Source organism: Coenobita brevimanus, chromosome 87, assembly GCF_032717465.1.
Source record: "Coenobita brevimanus isolate Jiangsu-jjx chromosome 87, ASM3271746v2, whole genome shotgun sequence".
NCBI lineage: Eukaryota > Metazoa > Arthropoda > Malacostraca > Decapoda > Coenobitidae > Coenobita > Coenobita brevimanus.
In genome coordinates, this window is record NC_137040.1 from 4,787,829 (window position 1) to 4,809,946 (window position 22,118).

Genomic DNA, 22,118 nt, shown 5'->3' on the forward strand with positions numbered 1-22,118 from the left:
ACCTGGGTTCGCTCCGAGATGTGGACGCCTGCTGCCGGGACCACGACCTGTGCCCCGACGACTTAGAGCCCGGCCAGACCAGACACAACATCACTAATGAGTCCCCGTTTACCATGTGAGGCTATGGTAGTGGTAGAAGTGGTAGCGAACATGGTAGTGGTACTAGTAGAAATGGCATTGAACACGGTACTGGTAGTAGTAGAAATGGTGGTGAACATGGCAGTGGCAGTAGTAGAAATGGCGGTTAACTTGGTAATGGTAGTAGCAGAAATGGTAGCGAGCATGGCATTGGTAGTAGTAGAAATGGTAGTGAACATGGCAGTGGTAGTAGTAGAAATGGTGGCGACAATGGTAGTGGTAGTAGATGTGAGGCAATAGTAGTGGTACGACAGTGGTAGAATGAGTAGATAAAATGGTAATGACAGTGGCAGAAATGGTAGCTAAAATGGTAGTGGTAGTAGTACTAGTCACCTTTTACAATCTGAGTTAGTATGGTAGTAATGGTTGTGGTAGAAATGGTGAGGCAGTAGGAAAAATGGTAGCAAAAATGGCAGTGGTGGTAGCACGAGTTACCTTTTACTACAGTATGACGGAAGCAAAATTATGGTAGCGGTAAAAATGGTAGTGGTGGTAGTACTGTAGTACTGTAATATGGCTGAGAAGAACTTAAGCCACGACAAACCAGACACATTATTACCAACGAGTTGCCTTTTACCATGTGAGGGGGGAGGAGGAGGATGAGGAGGAGGAGGAGGAGAAAATAATGATGATGGTGGTGATGATGATGATGATGATGATGATGAAATAAAGGTGGAGGAGAATGGTGTTTTTAGTCAAAATATGTTACTGGTATCGTAGAGTAGCTTTTTGCTAGTTGCAGGAGAGAGAGAGAGAGAGAGAGAGAGTCAGGCTTTCTAGAAAATTAGGCGAGAGTTTAAAAATAGCGGAGAAAAGTATTTTAATTTAAGAGTTAAATGAATTAGGAGGTGGAAGAAGGGCAGGAGAGAATAAAGGACAGAGTTGGGAGACGAAAAGAGAGGAGAGGAGGAGAAAAGAGAAGAGAGGAGGAGAAGGGAGAAAAGAAGACAAGAGAAGAAAGAAGAGAAGAGAAAAGGAGAGGAGAGGAGTGAGAAGGGTAGGAGAAAAAAGAGCAGAAATGGGTTGTGGTGAGACAACTCAGATCACCACCACAATTTAATATGCACTTCCTTGGCCCATGACACATATCTACAAAACTTAAAGGAAATTCATATATAATTATTTGAGACATCTCGTGGACAAACAAACAAAAAAAAAAAGCTCTGAACCGAAAGTCAAACTTAGATCACAACCAAAATTTAATCACTCTTCCCTGACCCATGATCCACATATCCTTAAAATATCATTGAGATTATTAATTATTTTTAGATAACTTGTGAACAAACAAGCAAACAGAGAAACAAAAAGGGGTGAATACATAACCATCAACCAAGGAAGTACGAGAGAGAGAGAGAGAGAGAGAGAGAGAGAGAAGGGTGCAGTGAATAAGAACACGAGACATGGAAATACTGGAGGGAGAGAGGAGGGGAAAGAGATGAGATGAGAAATTAAGACATGAGAGAGAGAGAGAGAGAGAGAGAGAGAGAGAGAGAGAGAGAGAGAGAGGAGAGGTAAGAGGATTAGAGAAGTGCAGAGATAAGAAGAGACCAGAGGAGAAGAGAAGAGAGGACGGGAAAACATAGGAGAGGACAACACGGCAGGGGAGAAGGGTAGAGAAGAGAGAAGAGGAGAAGGGGAGAGGAGAATAACAACGTGAAACAGTCTGAGAAGAGGAAGAGAGGAGATGAAAGGAGACGTTAAGACAGGAGGAGAGAAGAAGGGAAAAAAGAAAAGCGTAAAAGGAAAGTGGAGGAAGAAAACGTACAGAATACCCGAATAGGAAACCGAGAGGAAAATTGAAGAACCGCAGTGAGAGGGAATGAGAAGACAAAGGAATGAGGGGAGGGAGAAATGAGGATGAAAGTAAGAGAAAGGAGAACATGTGCATCGAAGAGGACTAACGAGACACGAGGGATAAATGAGGGAGAAGGGAAGGGAGACAAAGTATAGACAGAAACGATGAAAACCACTCAACGTTAAAGACCGCGTTCAACTTGGTACAGGAGGCTTTTTAGCACCTGTTTCTGTGCGAACAAAATTTTGGGAGGGAAATTAATACAGAGAAAACTTTTTTAAGCACGCAAGCGACGTATGATGTCAATAATACATTTTTTTTTTTTTTTTTGGGGGGGAGGAATCGGCCTAAAACAAAAGTATCCATCAAGGGGTGTAAACATACGTAAATTTCCCTCCAAAAACAATTATTGGGTGTGAAAGTTATACCTGTGAGGTGAGTTTGGATTCTCTAGGCTTGAATGATGAATGAATGAAAACGTGGCTCATTTAATTCAGTGAGCATGCTTTTTATTAGTTTTGATGCATGAACTGCTGGATGAGTGAATCTTATTACTGGATACGCTGACGATTGCTTCACCTAATTCTGTATATTCCTTAGTCCTTCCGTGCCGCCTTCCCCTGTGTTTCAGTATTGTAGCCCATTAATCACTGGGGTTTCGCGAGTTGGAGGTGGGAATTTCGAAGGTTTGAATGATGACTGAAATGACGTTTGGTTCGTTTCAATGGGTAAGCCGGTGATGGTTCTCGCTATTCCTTACTGCTTCATTTATGTTGCTCTTTAATAAGTTGTATTCCGAGGGATGGGTCAGGGAACTGCGAAGGCCTGAATGATATCTCGCTGATATCGCTGGGTACTTGGTGATAGTTCTCCTACTTCAGTGTTTTTCTTAATGTTTCAGTAGAGTAACACAATCAGTGGGGTAGCTAACCGTGGTATGACCATGGAGAAGGCCGGCGTGTAGGGGAGGGCGTGAGGTCGATGTGTAGGTGCAGTGTGATACGTGTGTGTGTGTGTGTGTGTGTGTGTGTCACACACATATACATTACTATTATTCACTGCTGCTACTATTACTCACCCAAATATCACTCGAAACTTCAGAATTATTGAATACTTGACAATAAATGCTATTGTGCTAAATGCTATGATTACCTCCGAAATCATTAGAAATTTAAAAATTTGGAAATACTGTGACAAAATATTTGATGCAAATATAATGCAAGGTTTACTAAAGAAAATATCACGCACCGGTATTGTATATTATGTTGCTCGCTCAGAACGATCATTACGTACCATTTATTAAAAGTCTATTTCTAGTACTTATAAAGCCTATTAAATTGCACAAATTCAACATAGCCTGCACTGAACAGAGAGTACTTCACAATAATATGTAAATGATAAATTTAACTGTACAGAATATCAAGTAGATTTATTTATCCTTCCCTGGTCTTAAAACTGCTTGTTTCTGCTTTTTGACTGTGACTGAAAACCTGTTTACAGACTCATCCACGTTGATATTTTCAGCTCTTGCTTGTTCAGATTCCAGTACACCAAGATCACTATGTGGGCTGAGTGGGAAGTGTCGGGGGGGGGGGTCAGCGATTTGTGCGGGGAGCGTACGCCACCCCCACTTCCCCCCCCTCCTGGTACTGTACCTACCGACGCTACTGAACACATTAATTGTTTGAAGTCCGCGAGTTGGAACCGAGAGATTCGAAGGCTTGAATGGTGAATGAATAGATTAATTACTGGGTATTCTGATGATTCTCTCTCTCCCTCTCTCTCTCTCTCTCTCTCTCTCTCTCTCTCTCTCTCTCTCTCTCTCTTCTGCCTTTCCTTTGCCTCGATACGATACGCTGCTCTCATTACTGCTACAGCTTCGAACTAAAACTGTGTGTGTGTGTGTGTGTGTGTGTGTGTGTGTGTGTGAGAGAGAGAGAGAGAGAGAGAGAGAGAGCGTCGGTAGGATTTATCAATTTTCCGTAAAGGCTACTACCCACTTCATTTACGTCGCAGGAGACAGGCTTATGATACCAAGGAAGAGGACGATGGTAATAATGCTAATAAAAAGACGATGATAATGGTAGTTGCATCCGAAGGGGGAACAGGGTACTGATGGTGATGGTGATGACGATTAAACGTACAGCAGGGCGGGAGACGCAGAGATGATGATGATGATGATGATGATGATGATAGTATGCATCACAAGAGACCGGGTGTGAAGCAATCAATGTTAGCGGTGAAAGGTCAGGATCACAGACTCATTTCTGCAACGTCAAAAGTTCAAAGCATGTGACGAAATAGTCTGACCGAAAATAAAAATAACAATAACAATACTACTATTACTATTACCAACGCGCTCCACTTACCATTATCTCAGCACTGTTGCAGACCTTCCCTCTGTCTCCTGTCCTCCCTCATCCCATCATGTCATATACGGCTCCGACTCCGTAGCATCAGAGCAGCGTTCCGTAATTTAAACATGGCGGGCTTCAGCCGTCGCAGGGAGCTGGTATCCTTCCCTTGTAAACCTTTCTTCATTAAACTCCATATTTTTTTCTCTATGGCACTTAGATCCAAGAAATTGCCATGCCAGTCCCGGAAGAAGGCAGTCTGATCGTACTGAAGCTACTGAGATCCATGTTTATAAAATGTTTTCACAATTTACAGGATCAGCAACACAACTCCCCTGAAGTTACTAAATGTTCTGCACAATTTACGGGATAAGGAACTCTCCTTAACAGATACCTATTATCACAGACCGTTTCCTTTTCCTTGTTTCAATATATTATTCACTCTGTGAAGTGTATTAAAGCTGTATGAGCGAAGATAAAAACAAATAATCAGTTATACACGATTTGAGCTTGGCGAAGTTACTAAATACCGCCCTGAGTCACAGATTTTTGTCGAATGAAAGCACTGCCTTGCTTGAAGATTCTGGCATGACACCGATGAAACGCGTCATGAATATGGTCATCAATTAACTGTTATTGTTCTTATTCACCCTGTAGTACTTATGAATGAAAGTGACTGTACAGCGGACGCTCACTGCTGTTCCCTAGTTCACACGCACGGCAAAGTGCTGTTCTCTAATGCACGTAACTTTCGGGTGTATTTCGGGCGTATTTCTTGACACTAAGTAGTGTTTAATAGCTATTGTTTATACTTTCACTTTCGCTCATACAACTGCTAAACATTTCAGTCAACATTCGGGCGTATTCACAAATTTTCTTAATAAGTAATGTTTAATATTGTTTATGCTTTCACTTTCGCTCATACAACTGCTAAACATTTCACAGTCAACATTCGGGCGTATTCACAAATTTTCTTCATACTAAGTAGTGTTTCATATTGTTTATGCTTTCCCTTTCGCTCATACAACGGCTAAACATTTCACAGCCAAACGGGATAAATGCTTCAGTGATAAAAGCGACGAAACAAAGTAAATATGGTAAAACTTAACAACCTTGGAGACTTGTTTGTCGTAGGAATTGGCTAAGTTCCTTGATGAATAAAGCCCATGACTACGTACATGAGGGTTCTTTTCTTCCAGCTCCCGTGCAGTTGCTCGTTAACTGGATCCAACTTGCTTCATAATGCCCGTCAGAGTTCATGTAACTTCTTTGCTTCCATCGTCGAAGTCTGTGGGTGGGCATGGCAACTCACTGCCAACTTCGAAGCTTCGCGCCCGAATACGCAATGACTCACTCGTCCCTACAGCTTCCACGATTTGGCTAGCTTCTCCCTGGTCTTAGGAAAAGCGATGACCTGAGCAATGGTGTCATTCAAAAGTCTTAATACCATTCGAAAAGGTTTTGATTCCCCTCCATACTCTTGAGCACACCACAAAACAGATCAAACTGACGAAAGACGCTCTCACTCCGCGCAAGCTATCACACCTCCTCTCACTTTGACAACAACGCAAACACTGGTGGACCGTGGGACAGAAGAACCAATCTCTCACCTCGGGGTGTCACGTGACCTTGTTGACGCCTGCTGACTGGCAAAGAGAGATGTCTAAGAGCGTTCCTTTTTAGCATGGGTGTATCGGAATGAACGTTAATTTTGATGCGGACTATCCACTGTGGGGGTATTGGAATGAATGTTAATTTTGACAAAGACTTTTACCCAGCAAACTTTAATGATTTGCACTGTATATACAACATTTGTGACACACACACACACACAGCTACAAGATGGGTACCAAGCTTAAGGGATCTAAGCTACGAAGAGACTAGAAAAACTGAATTTACCAACACTACAGGAGAGAAGGAAAATAGGAGACATGATTATGCCATATAAATAAATATATAACCTAAGGGGAAGCATCACAAGAGGACACTGCAAAAAACTACATAAAAAAGAGAGGCGATAAAGACAAGGAAATTCAGTTTCCCAAATAGGGCAGTTGATCAGTGGAATGCACTACCGAATGAAATAGTGTGCCAAAACTATAATTTAAGGATATGTGTGATAAAAATGGTTTAATACATGGGACAGTACGAGCTTGACTCATTCCTGTAAAGATGCGATTAGGACAATTAGGCCGGTGTCACACTATACGGCGGCGCCGTTGCGGCGCGGCCGCATGCGGCGCCGCTGCATGGCTTGTACCACGTCACACTGTCCGGCCAAACCGCACAGTTTACCCCCAGCAGCCAGCGTGGTTAGGTTAATCATGTCTAAACTGACTGTTTGTGCACTAGAGGCAGAGGGGTTACTGAAAGAGCCAACACGTCGTAGACATGTGTACTAGGCTATAATGTGTTTTGTGGATGGTGATTAATGTACCACAGTTATATAAATATACATATATACATACATCAAGTATTAGCATTTCAGTATTAAAGATTAGTAATTATGATACTTATTTAGAATGGATATTTATTTGGAATATTAGGAAGCATATGTCTGCTAAATAATTTTAGTACTTTAAATAGCACAGTATGTATTAAACGTAAATACATAATAAATAATGTTACTTTTTATAGGAAATACAAAGAAAAAAAGTATTTTACCTTTCTCATTCCTTTCTGCTGACTCTAAATCAAGCCAGTTCTCGTACATCAATTCCCCTACTTCAATCCATGATTTTTCTTACAGTTTTTATTGGAGTATTCTGCTGCACTCTTCTCCCAAATTGCTGGCCTTTCCTGTATGCACTGAATATATTTATCCACGTCAAACATCGCGTAAACACAACACAGGAGTAGTAGCAGCAGAGCACCGTGCGGCGTGGCCGGATAGTGCGACCACGTGCATTAAACTATGTGTTTTGTCCTCACAACCGGCGTGATGCGGCGTCGCGGCGCTGCGGCGCCTCCGCCGCAGCATGATGCGGCTTTGTACGGCGGATGCGGCGCCACCGCAGTAGTGTGACACCTCTCATTTGTTTGTGTGTGTTATCGCCATCGAGCCGCAACGGCGCCGCCGCATAGTGTAACACCAGCCTTAAGTAAGAACAGAGCCGCACATTCTCACTCATTCGCTTAGTTCACTCCTCTGTATCTTATTATTCATCCACTCATACCCATATATCTATCTGGCTGTCTATCTAATTACCCATCCATCCATCCATCCATCCATCTCTCTATCGATCTCTCTCCCCCAGGACGCGTTGCGACTCGACAAAAGTTTCCACACATCTTTGAAGGAAAAGGGTAGTGGCGAGACCAAGGAGTTATTATCTATTTTTCTACCTATCTGTCTATCTCCCTATGTATCTGTCTCTCTTTATCTACTTGTCTGTCCATCTCTCCTCCAGGTCGCACTGTGACTGCAACGAGAGCTTCCGTACTTGCCTGAAGGGAGTGGGCAGCGGTGAGGCCAAGGAGGTGGGGTCTGCCTACTTCTCCACGGGCCTGTTTCAGTGCTACCGCCTCTCCAAGCCCGTCAAGGGATGCAAGCAGTGGGCTGGGTTAGTAGTAGTAGTGGAAACTATAGTTGTAGTAGTGGTGGTAGTAGTAGTAGGCTTGTGGATGCAGTAAGCGGTTAAAAAAATCTGAACTTGAATGTAAATTAATGGCTGCTTTGAGAGAGAGAGACAGGGTGATGTGAATTCCTGTCAACAACTGAGAGGATCAATGACCGGGCTAGTTTATTTAGCTAAATTACGCACATTGATTTGGATTATTATAATACTGTTGACATTTAGAGAAGGGTCGGCGGTGAAACTAGATTGGTTGCTTATAGGCTATTAATCTTATTTGTGTCGTATTATTTTACTTTTATTTATCTTTATCTTACCATCATGGAGGTCAAATTTTATTCCTGTAATCTCTGGTCAGGATAAGTGGTTCTTTTGTATCTTTTATTTATAATCGTTTTGCATCACCTGACGGTACTGGGCCATTCCCATAACTTCAGTACTAAATCATTTGTTGCACAGAATTCGAAAGGCCTTAGTTATGCAGCTGAAATGGGTCTCTTGGTTACGAGCCAAGTCGACTCTCTCATCTGACTGAACTTAATCACCATCTGAGCCGAATAGGGTTAGAATCTTCGTCAGGTTAGGACAAACGTGTTATAATTTGGATATTTTAGTTATTGAAGTTTGTTATTTCACAAATTTACCGTCCTCGTTGCGGGAAGGGAAGGTCTTTAGTCGCATCTGGCTGTCTGGTTGTCTGGCTGTGCTCTGATTTTTATTTTCCTTAAAACCTTGACCCAGAACTACAATTTTTGTAGGTTGGTAGCTTGTGACCTTCTCTAGATCATGTCCAAATATGAAGTCATGGGTCAAAAGTCAAAGTCTCTGGAGTGGAAAGAAAACTAACTGGTGGGTGGTCCCCGTTTCGTGGGTACAAAAAGGGTTATAGTTCCTCCTTGTCTTTCGTTAAGATTCATTAGTGTAATAATTTAGCATCTTGTTTTACTCATATTAATATGTTAAAAAACTGACCTATGCTGTCTTTCATTCCCCCTCCTCCCAGCCTCCTAACTCAAGCCTGCCAAGAGTACGAGTTTGAGGAAGAAGGGGAACCTCGTTGGCAGGTGTTTGACATGAAGGCCTTCGACTAGAGGAGAAAAAAGAAGACCGCCATCACACCACCTTACAGCACACAGCGGCTAGAGGTCGGCTAGAGGGGTGGGGGGGAAGGTTTGGGTGTCCGAAACCCCCATCCTCCTTCAATCCCATGCACTCTCACTTCGTCAAGGGATATTACATAATTAAATAATTGTTTTTGACGGACCATTCTAAAGGTCGGTTGGTCTGGGAGATTTCTGAACGCCTCTTTCCTAGGGATTTATTTTGCACATCACACCTTGATATCCAGTATCTTATCGAGAAAAACATATGCCGATATTAAAGAGATAAAAATGACATGTAAGAGAGTATTAAAGGGCAATATGCAAGATAAATCGATACGAAAGATGTTCAACGAGGTCTCCTATACGGTTCTAAGATCTGAGGTGGCATTGGAGATTCTTAACACCTCTTTTTCAGCGATTCATCCTGCACATCTCACCTCAGCATCTTCTTGCATGTTATTGATCCAGATTTTATCGATACTAAAAAGACAGGCTAATAACGTACACGAGAATGCTGTCATATGTAAAATAAATCGCCAAGGAAGAGGTGTTACGATGTGTCCCATGCCTACAAGGATACAGTTTTATTTCCGAGATGGCACTTTTTTTTTTTTCTGACAAATTTTTGCCACTCGCCCTACTCTCTTAGTTTTCAGGGCCGAGGAAGCCTGTTTTACACCTCCTTTCCTACAATTATCCGCAATATCAATGACTCAAGGAAGCGGTACACTTGAACGTACATCTCAGTGGAAATGGTACTTGACACAAAAGACATGGTACAATTATTACATGTACATTACAGTTAATGTAATGCGTGGCACGAATGAAAAGATGCAATTATAAACAAACGCTGATTTTGAGCTCTGATAACGCCAAATAATTATCATGCAGTACAATTATTACATGTACAGTACAGTATATATGAGTACTGTAATATGTAACAGGAATGATATGGTACAATTGTAAAAGAAAGACCGATTTTGAGCGCATATAACAAGATTTTACCGTATTCAGCTTGACACACAAACCTCTGCACCTTCGCTCAGATGAATACCGTGTCGTGTTTAGCTGGGAAAATATGCACAAATGTTTAATGTTGATACGATTGCTAGCTATATTATTATTTATTTATTATTATTTATTGGAAGGTCCTGCCAAGAACAGTTTCAAGAGCCCCTTCGATACGGCGACTTTCTCTCTCTCTCTCTCTCTCTCTCTCTCTAACTGGAGGGGTTACATACAGCCTTCATTTACCCATTCACTACAAGACGCCTCCTCTAAGGTAAATAAAATCGTCTGGAAGCAGCAAGAATGTAGTGAATAATTACCGGAATAAAGGCGAGTATCAACAGAAGTATCTATAGTTCCGTGTTTATCTGAAACGTGAACCCAGTGGACCTCAGGCTGAAGTTGCGCATCTCCGCCAGTTCCCCATCTTCCTTCTGGGGGATAGGGAGGGACCTGAAAGACGTTTGTATGACCAGGAAGCGGAACCACCCAATCATATTGATGCTACCAAATGAAGGTGTCCCTCTCCAGCGTCAGTAGTCGAGGGGTTATTTATTTACTCATTTTTTGTCCTTCCAGTTCCAAAAGTCTATCCCAAGCTGAATAAAACCCTCTGAAGGTGGCAGAAATAAAGTAAAAATATACATCCTCGAAGTGAAGGGTTAAATAATAAGAAACGACTATTTAGATCAATTTGCGTTTGTGTATTTATTTATATCTGTTTATATACTTATTATATACTTTTTACTTAATCAGTACAAGAATGTAAGTTAATGAATGTGTAATCAGTCTGTATTTTGAGTATTAAATGAGAAAATATTAATTCAATGAACATAAGAGTATTATCATCGTGAAGATCAGTATTTGTTTCTAAAGTATTGCATTAAGTAGAGTTTACAAAATTACAGATCAGTGAATATGCCATGTAATTTAAAAGCATTGCTCTCATGCAAGTTAATGTGTGTATCTGAAGTATTAACCTGAGATTATAATGAGCATGAGTATAATTATATAACGCCGATAGTTGTGGGTATTTATATGCTTGTGAGTGTAATAATCAGACCATCATATAAATCGATGTGTATATTAAGTTACTGGCTGTTAGAGGAATAAGACCATGAAAATCAATGTGTATTTGTTAGATACTGAATTATATTACGAGATTATAAGCAAATTAATATACTGTTATGGCCACCGTGCAGAGAAGTAAAAATTCAGAATGAGTCACTTATTAATAATTTGCAAAGATACTCGTTCGGGGCATATTTCAAGTGAGCTATATATATATATATATATATATATATATATATATATATATATATATATATATATATATATATATATATATATATATATATATATTATGTTCTCCACTCACCAGAACAAAGTATCATATTATTTCACGCTTTTGTTCTATTCATTCTTTACAAGTGTTGGTGTTTTTACTACTGGTTTTCAAAAGTATCGAAACCAACGTAAAATGCCGGGAAAATAGGCTTCTTTTGTATATACCTTAACCCAGTGTCATTTTTGTCAGTATTTCTCTGCAAAGGTATAAGGCATCGTATCTATTCACTTTATATATATATTTTTTGATGAAGCACTCCATAACTACAGTGTGTGGAAAAAAAAAAAATGTACTACGATAGACAAAATACAGTACTCGTACACTTATTCCAAGACAGTACATGAACTTGTTGATATAGTACCGTCGCTGAAGTGTTTAACGCCACCAGCTTATCATTCGCACACCATTATTGATATTATTGTCATTCGCTACACGCAGCTAAAAACGACTGCACATGCCGAATTTTCCTTTTTCATTGATTCTTACGCACCCCTGGGTTTTAGTCGCCCACTTGCTAGCCATATTACACATATCACACATGAACATGGACGTGTCTTACACACAGACACACACACACACACACACCTCAGACTGCCACACCAACACACAATGCAACACCTCACTCCGCCACACCACATACTACCATACCCTGCACAACTTTACGTTGCCACCACACACACACACACACACACACACACACCTCAGACTGCCACACCAACACACAATGCAACACTTCACTCCGCCACACCACATACTACCATATCTTACACAACTTTACGTAAATTACGTTGGCACCACACACACACACACACACACACACACACACACACACACATCCAGTACAAGCCATTTTACCTTAATCTTGAAAACTAATCATTTTGAATCTCGGAAAAACAGGAAATGTATCAATATACTTTTCCCCATCAATTCTCCAATTTATAAAATAGTTACGATAAGAATGATAATTAATGCCAATCTATTTCATCTCCCGCAAATTTGCCATGATCGTAAACCTTTAATTAAGAGGCTAATTTATTATTATTATCGTAAGTGAGTTTATCTGGATTTATCGTAAAAAAATCCAGATAGTAAACGTAGCCCAGCAAGTCGTTTTTTTTTTTTTTTTTCAGCCATTTACAAACGTCATTTAGTGTTCAATATATACCGTATTTACAATAGAAGTTCCCATACAAAGGCCGTGTATGGGTCCTATTCTGAGTGGCTTTGGAGACCTCGTAACCCTTTTTCCTTAGCGATTTATTCTGCACATTCCACCTCGGTAGTCTCTCGTGTGATGCTGATATAAACTATGGCAATATTAAAACAAAACGAACTACATAAAAAAAGATCATGCAAAAGAGAACGTGAAATAGCCGTAATAAATCGCTGAGGAAAATGAGCTATGAAACCTACAATGCCGCTTAGAATTCGGCCCTAAACGTAGCAAGCTTACAGTCAACATACTACCATATCCTAGTATTAGCGTTGTACTCTACCTAACCATGATAAAAGCTAGAAATACTGTCATGTGAGTTTTATTAAAAGTATCCCATATGTTAATTACGCAATAAATATATATACAATAAGAGGAAATGAGATAAGGACCCAAGCACTGTGAGAAACATAGACTGGCGGTGGTTATAGCAAATGTCGGCGTAAAGGCCTGTGTCCGAGAACGAATGTATAGGTGTGAATTTGAGTTTCTTTGGTGGGGGCCATCTTCTCTTCAGGGATAACAGAGTCCAGGGCAGTTTTCTTGCGTTCAAAATTTCAGTGCTGAGTCAGGGAACAGGAGATGGCCCCTACTGTTGACTTCCGGTGATGAGGTGCTGTGGGAGGGCTGTGATTGTCTGAGGACATCGTTGCAGTGGTAAGCAGGTGGCTCCAAGGTCAGTCTGATAAAGGTTTAAGTCTTGTTCGGTGGAGTCTTTTGGTCGGTGCTGAAGTGAACCATGCTAGTGAAGAAGCTTTAACAAGAGGGGGAAGTTGGTTCAGAAGTGTCTGGTGGACTGCTCTGGGGTAAACTATGTCCCTGGGGTGTCTGGCTGTAAGGTAATCAGTGACTCTACTTCAAGTCAATGGGAGAAGCTAGTTCAAGTCAGTGGGAGAAGCTAGTTCTTTGGTTTTGCCCGTTAGCCTCGGCATGAGGTATATTCCAGATGTATATTCGAGGTGTTGTCCGTGCTAGAGGGCCCTGTCTCCATGGATGAAGAAGACTACCCAGCACACTACTGCCTGAGGTGGGGGAGCTGTTTGACGAACTTATATTATCCAAGCTGGCCTCTTTGGTACTACAAAACTACACCATTGCATTGAAGGGGTTAAATCAGTGTGTTGCAGATACAGGCCTTCTTTGCATAGACAGTAGGTATACATGCTAGTTCATACTGCACACAACTGAACCATACAAACAGTTACTCAAAAGTAAAATGTAATGTAATGAAGCATTTTTAAGAGCTAAATGCAACAGAACGCCACCCTCAACAAAGGCAGTGCAGATGAAAGAACACCACATTGTCGTCAACATCATCCCCTACTATTCCCCCCCACAAAAAAAAAGTAGATAAAAATGTTAAATAAATGACTAAATAAATCCATCCATCCATCCATCATCCAATCCTACGTTGCCCCCATGAGGAGCATAGGAGTCCGGGGCTAGGCAGTTGGTCCTGACATTTAAGATCAGAGTGACCAGCCTCACTCATCCCTGAGTGGCATTACATGAGCAATCAACCCCAGCCGTCCCTTGGATATAAACCTTCACCTGCTCAATCCGATTGGAGAGCAATAATTACCGACTAAACCACCAGGCGCCAAAATTTGGTTATATTATTACCACCCAGCGTAGTAAATGGTTTCCTGGTGTACAGGAAAGCATTTGGCTTGTCATTCAGTGTAGAGTCACTCACAGGCAGAAGGAAGAGGAAAGACTGAAGGAAAGAAAGACAGAAGAGGATGGAAGGAAAGAAGGATGGAGGAGAGGAAAGAGCAGACATCCGAGAGGAGCACTACATCGAGTGAGTGGACGGTGATCGCCCCACCTACCACGAACTAAATAAATAAATAAATAAAATTACAACAACAACAACAACTACTACTACTACTACTACTACTACTACTACTACTACTACTACTCCTACTCCTACTCCTACTACTACTATTACTACTACTACTACTACTGCTACTACTACTACTACTACTACTACTAATAATAATAATAATAATAATAATAATGACGATGATGATGATGGTGATGATGATGATAACGATGATAATAGAAGGGGTTCAGTTGTACAGAGGCACAAATGAAGGATATTTAAAAACATGCGACATTATCCACACTATATAAAACGAACACATATCCCAGACGGCAACGCTTTTCACACTGCAGTACACAAAGGTCAACAGAGATAAGACGCCTTCCGCTGGTACGTTTTATTGTAGACAGTGTTGACTATTGTTGTTTGTATGCTGAGTAAGCCCAAACATTCCTGGGCTGGGATATACATATGCTTTAAACCAACTGTGAAAAATTACGAGTTAAAAGTTTACCATGGTTTAGCGAGCAACAGACGCCCCACAATGTTATTTACTTAATTTTTTGTTTATTTATTTATTTATTTTGTTTTCAACTCTGGCCATAGAATTGTCAACCCATTCCCTGAGGGCTGGCAGTTGTCCCTTCTCTATTATTATACTGTATACCTTTGAATTATTACTGTTTCTACGTTTACTACTCCTGTGTCGGGATGAAGGCATCTCATTAGTGCTGAACATATCTGCATCGAAAACTGGTTGAGAGAGAGAGAGAGAGAGAGAGAGAGAGAGAGAGAGAGTAATAAATACCTCCTGCTCCCAGTCTAAATAAAATCGACCACTGCGAACAAGAGTAAACTTAAATGCCTCCAAGACAGAGGCCGCCCGTCCGCTAGGAGTAGATTTCTTTTCATCCCAGTGACCTTGATCTTTGACCCGTGATCGTATCTAAGCGTGACTTGATTATGGGCAGTAGTTATCTTAAAAGATAAAAGAAAACAATGAGCCTATGGAGTTTCCCCTTCACAGTGAGGTCTTCAAGTTACGGTAAGATATTCAAAAAAAGGCTAAACGATGAACTAATAGGCTCATAGACGGACGTGACCAAAAATATCACCTATTCACTAGACGACCCGTAATTTTAAAATAGAAATAATAGACATAATCGTCCTGATAGAGATAATAAGGATTTATTTTCTATTTCTTCTCTATGCTGTCTCTCCAAATTGATAAAATCATTCTCTCTCTCTCTCTCTCTCTCTCTCTCTCTCTCAGTATATTGCACATACCCACGTGAAGCGACGTTTTCTCTATGCAAAAATTTTTCATTTCTACTATGCCACACTCCTCATAGACGAATGTTGGCTTTTTTTTTCTTTTTTTTTTATAGGTAACTAGGTATGGTCTTGCCTCAGTCAGGGTTGGTGTTTATAGACTGACCACACTACCCCAGGATCGAACCTCGCACTGTCCGGGTACCACCTCCAGTCAGCCTCTGTACTGAACCACCACACACTGCTACATGGATGTGGCGTTATCCTTTTCTTTTCATTCTCGCTACCCTTCAGGCAGCACAGCAAATATACATACATATCTATGAAGTACACCTATAACAGTCCAAATGTAGTACGCTGTAGGGCCACACGTTCCCTGAGGGGGATAACCAAAATAAATCTTTTTCCTATTCTGAAGTTAAAAAGAGGAGGAGTGTCTGTAGGGAGAGTGATGCACGTGAAATTCAGTGTTGTAATGGCAGTGTGTGTGTGTGTGTGTGTGTGTGTGTGTGTGTGTGTGTGTGTGTGTGTGTGTGTGTCACGTGCTTAAATTGGCTTCATGAGTGACAAAAGCACCGAAACGGCAGTAAATATCAAATCTCAGTTACTGGACACCATTAAAATAACACCATCTGTAACTAAACCGTGCCAGAACTGACTACTGTCCACGGCGTGGGTTGTTATGCAAGGTAAACGAGGCACAAAGACGAACCCCACCCTTCCTGCCTCAACCCCGTGCCTCCCTCACGTTACGCAACACACCGCATGGCTCTGTACATGAATTGGGCTGCTGCGGGGCTAAAGGCTGAAGCACACTGACACCACCTTGCTGTTGCATTCGCCCCTTGTTTTCCTTCTTCTTCGTCATTCCGTGTGTGAGCTCAAGTGTTTCCAGGTCTTATGTTCAAGCCAGCTGACGCCACACCATTAAGCAGTATTTTTGTTAGCATAAGGGACTTCGTGGTACTGTACCTCTAACTTAGCTACTTATTTAGCATATCGGAAATTGATCTTCTTCTCCTCCTCCTTCTCCTCCTCCACCTCCTCCTCCTCCTCATTCTTCTTAGAGTTGACTGCTCTTGCAGCAGGACCCACCTGTCGATTCAAAAACAGACTCACCATACATTCCCTTTCGTGACTAAGATTTCACAGTGAAATAGGAATATCACTGGACGAGAAATATTTACACACACAAACATACACGTGACAGATATTTACACACACACACACACACACACACACACAGGAAAGCCCAAAAACAGTTTGAGGAGGATATAATAAATAAAAGTAGTGATCAACCAAAGCTGTTTTACAGCTATATCAGAAGCAAAACCAAAGTAAAAGATATAATACAATCCATCACGGACGAGGGAATCACTTATACACAAGAGAAAGATATTTGTGAAGCACTAAATAAGAATTTCCAATTAGTTTTTACAGAAGAAAAAAATTTTGAGAGAGACTATGTGGAACACGCATGTCCACACATACTACCAGATATACAAATAGCAGAAAAAGTAATACAAGAGGAGTTAAGTAGATTAGACAGAGGAAAAGCAAGTGGTCCTGATGAAATTTCATGTTGGGTGTTACGAGAATGTGCAAATGAGTTAAGTAAACCATTATTTTTAATTTTCAAGAAATCTTTGAGTCAAGGGAAACTACCTGATATTTGGAAAAAAGCAAATATAGTCCCCTTATTCAAGAAAGGAAATAGACAAAATCCTCTCAACTACCGACCAGTATCACTGACTAGTGTTGTAAGCAAGGTATTAGAAAAACTTATAAGAAAAGCTTGGGTAAATCATCTAGAAAAACACAGTATGATAACAGAAAGACAGTTTGGTTTCAGAAAAGGAAAATCATGTGTTACTAATCTGTTGAGCTACTATGACAGAGTAACAAACACAATACAGGAAAGGGAAGGATGGGTGGACAGTATCTATTTAGATTTCAAGAAAGCTTTTGACACAGTACCACACCAAAAACTTTTATGGAAGCTGTACCATCAAGGAGGAATTCGAGGCAAACTGTTTTGTTGGATGCAAGACTTTCTCATAAAAAGAGAAATGAGGACAGTACTAAGAGGAAACTACTCATCATGGAAAGAAGTGACTAGTGGAGTACCACAGGGTTCGGTGCTGGCACCAATCATGTTTTTAGTGTACATAAATGATATAAACAGTAACACTGGAAATGAGAGCTATCTGAATATGTTTGCAGATGATGCAAAAATACAAAGGAGAATTACTAGCACAGACTCTTGTAGGGAGCTACAAGAAGAATTAAATAAACTTCATGAATGGAGTAGTACATGGCAAATGGAATTCAATGTGGACAAGTGTCATGTAATCAAGTTTGGTAAAAGTGGAAAAAGACCTGATTGGGATTATAAGTTAGGAAATAAAACCCTATACACATCAGAAAGAGAGAAAGACCTAGGTGTGATTATCAATAACAGACTATCTCCGGCTGACCACATCAGCGAGAAGGTACGGAACATGTATACACTGCTTGCAAATATGAGAATAGCATTCACATACATAAATGAAGACATGCTAAAAAGGATAATAACATCATTCATTAGACCAACTCTGGAATATGCATCAGTAGTCTGGAGTCCTCATCTCAAAAAGCATATAGACAAGATTGAAAAAGTTCAAAGGGCCGCTACAAGATGGATACCAAGCTTAAGGGACCTAAGCTATGAAGAAAGACTAAATAAACTGAATCTACCAACACTACAGGAGAGAAGGAAAAGAGGTGACATGATAATGCTATATAAGTGCATATCAGGAAAGGAGAAAATAGACATAAATGATTACTTAACATATGGAGAAGCATCAGCAAGAGGACACTGCAAAAAACTGCATAAGAAGAGAGGTGATAAAGACGTAAGGAAATTCAGTTTCCCAAACAGAGCAATTGATCAATGGAATGCACTACCGAATGAAATAGTGTGTGCCAAAACAATTCACAAATTTAAGGATATGTACGATAAATATGGTCTAAGACACGGGACAATACGAGCTTGACTCATTCCTGTAAAGATACAATTAGGTAAGAACAATTAGGTAAGAACACACACACACACACACACACACACACACACACACACACACACACACTGGCTGAATCGGCAGTGTTCGCCTGGGGATTGACACATCGTAGGTTTACATATTGTGTACCATCAGGGACCTTGTTCTAGGTGGCATTGGAGACATGGTAGTAGCACCTGTTCCTTAGCGATTTATTTTGCATATTACACTTTAACATTCTCTTGTATAGTATTCATGTCGTTTTAAAACAGAGTTTGCACCAGTGACACAGATGATGATACTGAGAAGCAATGTATGGCATAAATTGGTAAGGAAGAGACGTTACGAAACTGTCCTATACAGGGTTCGATACAGCCCCCATTAACCCCTTCAGTACAATGATGCCCTTTTAACAATATTCCTCTTATTTCAGACGATTATATTCAGCTTAGAAGAGACAGCCATTGGAGTGAAGGGTTAACAGCGGGTAGAGGTCAGCGTAGTGACACTCAGGTCAAATTAGGTTAGGGCATTGAGGGCGTTTTATTCTTTTTCTTGTGGGCGGTTTTCATCATCATCATCATAAAAAGAATTCCTAAGCTGCTGAAGTAATATTCAAAGAACTCTACATTCCAGATAAGAATACTTATGTTATCACAGTAGACCTAATATCTAGAGACTTTTAGTATGACTCAAAATTTTTATGGATTTTGACCTGTGACCTTGAAATCAAGGTCAAGGTCATCCATACTATGCAAATCATTTCACTCATGACCCACATTTCCACCGAGTTCGGTCAAAATTTATCAAATACTTTCCGATTTAGCACTTTCAGGCATGAGGCGGCCTTTTTGATTTTCCTCAATATCTTAAAACGTATTTGTTGGATCTCAGTATCAACACCCAGGTGCACTAGTATGTTGACGATTACATACAGAACATTTGCAGAGCAATCGATTCGGTAGTTTCTGCTGCGCAGGAGAGCATGAATTCAAATAATAACATACAACACGCTAATGTGACGTTAGCGCTAGGAAAAAAAAAACAAAGTTCCAAAAGAAGCCTGCAGCCAAGATACATCACTCCTGAAAATTTCAAGTCTGTCTCGAAAGCTCTTGGAATGCCAGCCTTCTAGATCTCCCCCCCCCTCCAAAAATATATATATATATATATATATATATATATATATATATATATATATATATATATATATATATATATATATATATATATATATATATATATATATATATATATCTACTGTACAATATCAATAAGAACTTCACAGAATGTAGAGTTCGTAATCATCATCATCATCATCATCATCATCATCATCATCGATCAGAGTTCTTATTTTAGTTTCTTCCTATTTCGAATTTCATTAAGATTAAGAAGACCTATTTCTGAAAATCATAAGAAAACCATATCCAACTCCAATAGCTTGGATTGTGCCTCCTAGCTGAGTAAAATCATCTAGGGTTACCATGAAGAAACTGTAAGGGGTATCATTGGGTTGAAGAGACTGAAGTGTATAAAACTGTCAGGAGGTAGCCAGAATAAATAAACAAATAAATAAGTAAATAAGTAAATAAATACTGTAATAATAATAATAATAATAATAATAATAATAATAATAATAATAATAATAACATGGCACCTTACTAAAGAGGTATGGTAGATCAGGACCATGTGTATTAGTCAGTGTTTGTTATCACTGTTATCATTGCACTGTTAATATTATCTATGGTATTTGATGAATTAAGCAATAAATCAGATATCTTATCAACAGGCAATCTTATAGGCTCGGACTGCAACATACACTCACACATAGCACATCAACGCACACATTATAAAGGGAATTCTTACACACACACACACACACACACACACACACACACGTAAGCCAGTAGTTATTAAAATTTTTGTCTCGATACCCCAGGTTCAATTCCAAGTCAACCTAATAACCCCTCTCTAATATTATTATTCTCTTCGTTTACAATTTTTCTCTCTCTAAATTTATTACTTCATTTACAATTTCCCTCTCTCTGAATTTAATACTCCTTTCATTTACATGTCCTTTCTCTCTAATATTATTACTTCCTTCATTTACAATTCTCATCTCTCTAAATTTGATATTACCTTCATTTACAACTTCCGTCTCCCTAATTTAATACTCCCTTCATTTACAAGTTCCCTCTCTCTAGTATTATTACTCCTTTCACATGCAATTTCCTGTCAAAAGAGAAAAGACAATGACTATGAAAAAAAAACTGAATTCTATAGATTCTTTTACTTTTGCTCTCAATTAAATAATATTCATACACAATTTATTATTTCTTCACTGCACTTCCTCGCACTTGCATATTAAGCGTAGTCGCCATACACGATTTTTTTTTTTTTTTTTTTTTTTTCCACGATGTCTTTCTGGATAGCCTACCCCCAGGAAGTCACTTCGATACTCCTTGGGGGCTATCGAGGCACTACTTTAAGAATACCTGATATAAGCACACAATAATGCTTTAACGACACACAGGACTACGGTGGAAACATTACGAAATTATTAGAGAGAGAGAGAGAGAGAGAGAGAGAGAGAGAGAGAGAGAGAGAGAGAGAGAGAGAGAGAGAGAAATGTGGTATGTGAATGAAGTGAAAATGACATGGAGGTTGAAAGCCAGAGGGACCTGTGTGTGTGTGTGTGTGTGTGTGTGTGTGTGTGTGTGTGTACTGTTTTTGGACATTCATATTATTTCAGCTCTAGATTTTCAAAGGCCTGAACAAAAGTAAAAGAAGGTTTGTGGCCTTTAGGGGCATTGAGATGATAATTTTCCTACTTCTGTTTTTTTCTTCTTCCTGCCTCTGAATTCCTCCAGTTCCCTTCATAACAGTAGGGATATTGTTATGATGATGATGATGATGTTGACTATGATTATGGTGATGATGATGATGATGATGATGATTATGATGACTGTGATGATGATGATGACGCGATGGTGATGATGACTTATGATTTTGATGATGGTGTTATGCTCTCTAATTTCTGATCAGCGTACAATATAATGATGTAATATGTAAAAGAAATCGCTTAGAACCAGGTGCTACAAAGTCTCAAATGTTTTAGCTTAGAAAAGATCTAAAAAAAAATCGTGTGACTGCAACAGGTATATACAAAAAATGTCTTCTGGCTGAAGGAGTTAATTTGAGCTGGTGGGGGCAAGGTCAAGTGCGTTTGAGTTAGTACTTTTAGCAGCGAATTAAAGAGAGAGAGAGAGAGAGGGGGGTGGGGGGGCGAATGACAATGAATAGTGGAGTGACTGAGAGCGCGGGAGTGTGGATATGCCCTTAATATATGACTATTATTTCAGAAGCATGCATGTGATGGTGATAATGAAAGAATGGGCCTGACCTTTCTGTATCGTTGCTGGCTGCACGCTGTAACGTGGGATGCAGGC

General features: G+C 40.0%; 1 protein-coding gene across 1 annotated transcript in view; it reads left to right on the plus strand.

Annotated features, from left to right (window-relative positions):
- The window catches only part of LOC145410966 (phospholipase A2 LaPLA2-1-like), a 47,117-nt gene extending 38,118 nt beyond the window's left edge, over positions 1 to 8,999 (plus strand). Inside the window, exons 3-5 of the mRNA XM_080281022.1 lie at positions 1 to 115; positions 7,698 to 7,850; positions 8,866 to 8,999. The exon at positions 1 to 115 is cut by the window's left edge and continues 45 nt beyond it. Coding sequence (XP_080137148.1) covers positions 1 to 115; positions 7,698 to 7,850; positions 8,866 to 8,953 — 356 coding nt within the window. The 3' untranslated portion in view covers positions 8,954 to 8,999. The remainder of the gene's footprint in view (positions 116 to 7,697; positions 7,851 to 8,865) is intronic.
- The last annotated feature ends 13,119 nt before the right edge of the window (positions 9,000 to 22,118 follow it).